We start from the raw sequence: 6,531 nt of genomic DNA on the forward strand, positions 1-6,531 counted from the left end.
ATTTTAATAAATAAATATACATTTTAAATAATAATATATTATAAATAGAATTATATATATATTAAAATTAGTAATCTCATTCAAAAATTCAAAATAAAATGATAATTTTTAAATATTTTATAATTTATTGTTTAAAAATATTAAAAGATATTTGTATACTAGGTTTCAATGATTGATGAGTTGTTGGCATCCATTCAATTTAGGATGATAGGATAAAATATATTTAATATTTTAATATTCAATTCAAATAATTTTATTAAAAGAGGTAAAAGTTATTTAAATAATTTGAACAAAGAATGATTTTAAGGATACGATGATATTTTATTTTGAATAAGTCATTTAAAAAAAATAAAATAAAAAATTATTTTTAAATAAATAATATTTTAGTAATTTAGTTAATAAATTGTTAAATAAGAGCTGAATGAAATTATGTTTAATTTTTTAAAAATATTTAAATAACTTAAAATCGAAAAAGACTTTACAGAAAGTAACAGTCTATCATAATTGAATTTGTACAGTGAGGTGTCTAAAATCAATTGGTCATTTCTTTTCTAGCAACTTTCTTATCCAACTCGATTTATTTGAGTGGATATAAAATTTAGATCTTTATTATTCAAATAAATTGTTAACATAGGTGATACCGAAACAACTGAATTTAGTCATTACTGCGGGTAAAATGGTGTGAACATATTGGTCATGGGTTTTTTTTGGAGAAGTTAGTCAAATACTTCTTTTATTCTTAGTAACTCTCCACAACCCGGATTTTGCTTGCTTCTGGGTTTTCAAGGTTTTTTTCTTCTATATAAACGGTCTTCTAAAAAACATTTCATAGCAAAACAAAATATAAAAAACAAGTCTTGCTTACAGAATTCGCCATTGGTGATGATGATGTTCAATTTAGAGGTGTCCACCTCACTTCTCTTGTGTTTTCTCCCAGCCCTGTTTCTCTTCGTCTTGGTCAAGTTCAATGCATTACTCTTTTCTTCTTCTTCTTCCTCTAAGAATCCTAAGCTTCCCAGATCATATCCCTTCATCGGCTCCATTTTCGCCATTAACGCTAACAGTGACAGAAATACTCAATGGACCTCTGAAATGGCTTTGGCTTCGCCGTCGCAAACCGCCGTCATCAACCGTCCCGTCTTCCGACAATTTGTTTTCACGGCCAATCCGGCTAATGTCCGTCATATCCTGAGAACCCACTTCCAAAACTACGAAAAAGGCGACTTCTTCCGCGTCGCTGTCGGAGACCTCCTCGGAGACGGAATCTTCAACGTCGACGGCGAGAATTGGAAGTTCCAGAGGCAGGTGGCCAGTCACGAATTCAACACCAAGTCCCTCAGGAAATTCATCGAGCAGGTGGTGGAATCCGAACTCTCCGATCGTCTCATCCCCGTCCTCTCCGCTGCCGCCGCCAACAACACCGTCCTCGACCTCCAGGACGTTCTCCAGCGATTCACCTTCGACAATGTCTGTAGGATCGCCTTCGGATACGACCCGGCTTACCTCTCCCCTTCTCTACCCAACGAGAAATTCGCCCAAGCCTTCGAAGACGCTGTTCGAATCAGCAGCCAGAGATTCCAATCGTTCCATCCCCTGGTCTGGAAAATCAAGAGATATCTCAACGTCGGTTCAGAGAAGGACCTCCGGATTGCAGTCAAACAGGTACGAGATTTCGCGAACAAAATGGTGAAAGAAAAGAAAGAAGAATTGAAAGAGAATGCGTCGCTCAGCTCCGTAGATCTTCTGTCTAGATTCTTAAGTTCTGGGCATTCGGAGGAAAACTTTGTAACGGACATAGTCATCAGTTTCATCATAGCTGGTAAAGACACCACGTCAGCTGCTCTCGTTTGGTTCTTCTGGCTTCTCTCCAGAAATGAACATGTTGAAACCCAGATTCTAAAAGAGATCACTCACAAACCTGAATCCAACATGTACGAGGAAGTTAAGGAGATGGTCTACACGCATGCCGCTCTACAAGAAAGCATGAGGTCAATTTAATTAATTAATTAATATTTCAATTTAATTAATATATAGTTACTAGTCCGGCCCCTTGATATTAATTATATATATATGATATGTATATAGGTTGTATCCGCCGGTGCCCTTAGACGGGAAGCAGGCGCTGGAAGATGATATTCTGCCAGATGGGACGGTCGTGAAAAGTGGGACGCGGGTGCATTACCACCCATATGCGATGGGAAGATCGGAGGTGATTTGGGGGAAAGATTGGGCGGAGTTCCGTCCTGAACGGTGGCTCAAGGAAGATCGGGTCACCGGGGGAAGACAATTCGTGGCAAAGGATGTTTACGAGTACCCTGTGTTTCAAGCAGGCCCCAGGATTTGTCTTGGGAAGGAGATGGCCGTTCTGCAGATGAAATCCATTGTCTCCGGCGTCTTACACCGGTTTAAGGTGGTTCCGTTGATTGAGAACAACAAGGAACCGGTTTTTATGACTTATTTGACTTCCAAGATGAAAGGTGGCCTTCCCGTGAGAATTGAAGAACGCAAGGTTTAGAGTAAGTAATAAAGGAGTGTAATAATAAGTTTAGAAACTATTTTCTAAATCTGTCATATGTTTTAAGTTTAAGTATTATTTTATGTTGGTTAGTTTCTGTTTTGTTTTATGTTTGGTTGAATAAATATAATAATGGTGTATTATTTATTAATAAAAATAAATAATTATAGTTGGTTAATATATATTGTCTTACATGTTTCAAAATATTGTTAAGTATATTATAGAGAATAAATGAACGGTTAAAAAAATTTATTATAATCATATGCAATGAAATGTTAAGCCGTGTAGGTCGCACATTCAGGCGTTTGGACTCATTTGCCTTCCAGAAGAGGAGTCTTAGAACGACAAAAAAAGTACTCATAACTATAACACGATACAAGAATAGGGGAAATAAAAAGAGGAGACCTACCTTGGGAAATAAAAACTTCATTATATCATTGTATGGATTGGGGCTAAGCTTACTTTTTTACTCATTTTCGTTTGACAATATATATTCTTTATTACATAATCATCTCCATTTTATCGACTTTTATCAATTCACTTTGGTCAAACAACAATTTTATTCTCACCAACTAACCAACTCACTTCGGTCAACCAATATATTTCTTATTACTCAACCACCTCCTCTTCACCGACATTTATCAACTCATTTCGATCGATCAACATATTTCTTATATTATAACAAAAAAAAAGACTTTCGGCGACGCTTAAAAACACTTTTTGTCAACCTTAAAAACGTCGCCAAAAACATCACCGACACTTATTCTTGCGTCGTCAGAAACATGATGGATAAGTTATAACGTCGCTTAATTACGCGTCGGTAACATTAATTTAAGCGTTGCTAAAAGTCTATTTAATTTTTAACAATCCTTTATATTATAATATTATTATTTTTTTACAATTTTATTTGAATATTATTTTGTTTTTTAAAATTAAATAATCATTAAAAAATGATTATTGACATTTTTTATTATAACAAAATTATCTCATAAAATCATATCATAGTCAAAAATCTCACACAAATAAAATAATTTTGAACAACAAAACAAAAATAGAAAACTGAAAATGAATTATTTTCATATAGTTATTTTTTTTTCTTGAGTCTCTACTACAATTAAGTAAAAGAATATATTTTTTAAGATAAAGAAATAAAAAAATATATATATTTGTGAATTAAATATAGACCAAATAGGTAAAATTCTTTGTGACAACAAACACAAATGCTATATAGCAGATGAATCAGTAAGTCAATAAACACAATGTGAGTAACAATCAATGTAGAAGGATCTCATGATATATAGATCACTTAAAAAGTGTTCAGTTTCTAATCAGGACATTACATGACATTACTTTCCCATGATGCAGCTAGTTCAATTTCAGATAAAAACAATGAAAGTTGTTCTCAATGTAACTATTCATAGGAAAATAAGGTTGGTGGCATATTTGCAACTTATTTTATAACGAAGTCTAGAGCTATAACTACAACTGCAACTCAGTCAAGTTACTCGTAAGTTGTTTGATCAAAGATCGACTTAAGTTTGACTTAGATCAAATTCGAGTCGAGCTCGAGTCAACCAGTTTAATATTCGAGCCGAGCTCGAGCTCATATCATATTTGTTCGATGACTTGTCGAATTTTTTGAGCTTGATAATATATATATATATATATATATATATATATATTTATTTTAATATTAAAACATAAAATTGAAAATAAATAATTTTCTTCTCTATTCAAAGTCCATCTATTCAAAGTTCATATGTTGGACTTATATTATTATATATACTATGAAGATTTTCATGCGATACACATATAAATATAAATAAATTAAATTTAATAAAAAAATAATAATATGTATTTAATGTTTAAAATTCTTAATAAATTACTAATAATATATTAAAATAAAAAATATAACACTCTGATTTCATATTTTATTTACTTTAATAAAACAACTTATCTTCTCACATATCTCATCACATATTTTTTTCGAATGAACAACTTATCTTGTGACCTTACACTTTCACTTTGGTCAATCAAAATTTTTATTCATATTTTGTAACATTTAGGATCGTAACCTCACACTTTGGTCAATCAAAAATTTGATTCATATTTTTAACCAATTTCAATAGATATCGAATTATTATCCCTTGTCAAACCACATCCAATTATACTTGGTTAAATGTTGTACTTATTTTATTAGGTTACAAGTTCGAAACATACATATATCATTTTTTATTTTATTTTTAACTGTTTTAAGTTTATGGGTAGGTCAACCCACAATCCGACCCAAATATCTATTTATTCTCACATATATATCCAAATTAACCACAACTCTCGGCCCGATAATCTGAACACTTTAAAATTAAATATCATTATATATATATTAGTTAGTTAAAAAGTTGAACTTATATTTTTAAAATGTTCCGCGTTTATCAAATTTGGTGTTAAATTTAAAATATAAAGTCTTATTAGCATAGTTGGTTAAAATGTTGTACTTGTTTAATTAGGTTGCAAGTTCAAAACATATATATAACATTTTTATTTTATTTTTAACTGTTTTAGGTTTATGGGCGGGTCAACCCACAATCCGACCCAAATTTCCATTTACTCTCACATATATATACAAATTAACCATACCTCTCGACCCGGCAATTCTGACACTTTAAAATTAAGCATAATTATATATATATATCACTATGAAAGTCTAAATTAAAAACTCTAATTCCCTAATACACCATGGTTAAAATATATTATATTATAATATAATATATATTCTAATTATCATATAATACATTCCTAAATATTTTTTCATTTATACCATTTTTTTCATTTATTCACAAATATTTTTCCGTCTTCATCACTTTTCTCACTTATTCATAAGTATTTTTTTATTTCCGTCGCTTCATTTTTTATATTATTTTTTCGAGAATCAATAAACTCAAGTTTCTCAACCATCACTTTCGTTAAATATATATGACAATTTAATATTTTTATTTTGAAAATAAATTTTAGTTTGAGTTCGAGATCGAGGTCGAGCTTGAAAATTTAATTTTAGTTAAAGTTTTCGAGTCGAACTTATAGGTAAATAGCCGAGTCGAGTAAAGTCGAGCTCAAGCTCAAGCTCAAGATTCGAGTTCGAGCTAAACTAATAAATACTAAATCGAGTGAAGCTCGAGCTCGAGCTCAAGCTCAAACTGGCTTGAGCTTGGCTAGGCTCATTTGTAGCCATAATCTGAACAAACTCTAAAAGTATTGTTAGAAATCTTGTCTTGAATAACAGAAAATATATATACATATGATGTTACAAATAAATTAAATAAAATTAAATATATGAAAAACGAAATCATCGATTGAGATGTTGATTTTAGGCACGTGTTAGACACATTTCCCTTAAAACAGTTCCATTGTCTCCTGTTTGTGCTAGAGCTTATCGTAGATGGCTGTCTCCCAGGGTATAATGAATCCAGTAGTAATTCTGCACTGAAATCACTACTCGTCGAACTTGACCAGCGTACCTGAACTATCACCGGGTTTCAACGGAAATATCGAGCAAAGAACTCAAAGAACACTCACAAAACAAAAAAAAGCTTTTGGAATTTTAGAGTGAGAAAATATGAGATGATTTTGTGTTTGAGATTAGAGATGAGGGGTTTTATATTGTCGAAAAGTTAAACTTTTATAAAAATAAAATCAACCATTAATCTTTGATCCAACGGTAGACTTGATTGCCTCTTCATTGCCCTTTGTATTTTTTTCTCTTCATTAGAAAATACACGTTACATGATTTTCTAAATTGTTAATAAATTAATAGCAATAATATCATAAAGGTTACCATAACAATTAACAAAATTAAATATATTTAATTTGATAATTATTCTTCAAGGCATTAAATGTTAATTACATAATTAACAAATTAATTATAATAATTTAATTATTTGGATCAAATTTTACTTTAATTCACGTTTGAATTTTATGTGAATTTCGTTTGAATTTAATTTGATTTTATTTACCCAAAT

General features: G+C 31.1%; 1 protein-coding gene across 1 annotated transcript; it reads left to right on the forward strand.

Annotated features, from left to right (window-relative positions):
- Positions 1-824: 824 nt before the first annotated feature.
- On the forward strand, positions 825-2,625 carry LOC124932769 (cytochrome P450 94A1-like). Its single transcript, XM_047473449.1, has 2 exons — positions 825-1,988; positions 2,086-2,625. The coding sequence occupies exons 1-2, from the start codon at positions 883-885 to the stop codon at positions 2,513-2,515; spliced, it is 1,536 nt and encodes a 511-aa protein (XP_047329405.1). The 5' UTR covers positions 825-882; the 3' UTR covers positions 2,516-2,625.
- The last annotated feature ends 3,906 nt before the right edge of the window (positions 2,626-6,531 follow it).

This window comes from Impatiens glandulifera, chromosome 3, assembly GCF_907164915.1.
Source record: "Impatiens glandulifera chromosome 3, dImpGla2.1, whole genome shotgun sequence".
Lineage (NCBI taxonomy): Eukaryota > Viridiplantae > Streptophyta > Magnoliopsida > Ericales > Balsaminaceae > Impatiens > Impatiens glandulifera.

Excerpts from the sequence above, each read along its gene's own strand:
- LOC124932769 (XM_047473449.1), top strand. The coding sequence starts at position 883 with ATGATGATGTTCAATTTAGAGGTGTCCACCTCACTTCTCTTGTGTTTT. Across the intron at positions 1,989-2,085 it reads GCTCTACAAGAAAGCATGAG|GTTGTATCCGCCGGTGCCCT; the intron begins GTCAATTTAATT and ends ATATGTATATAG.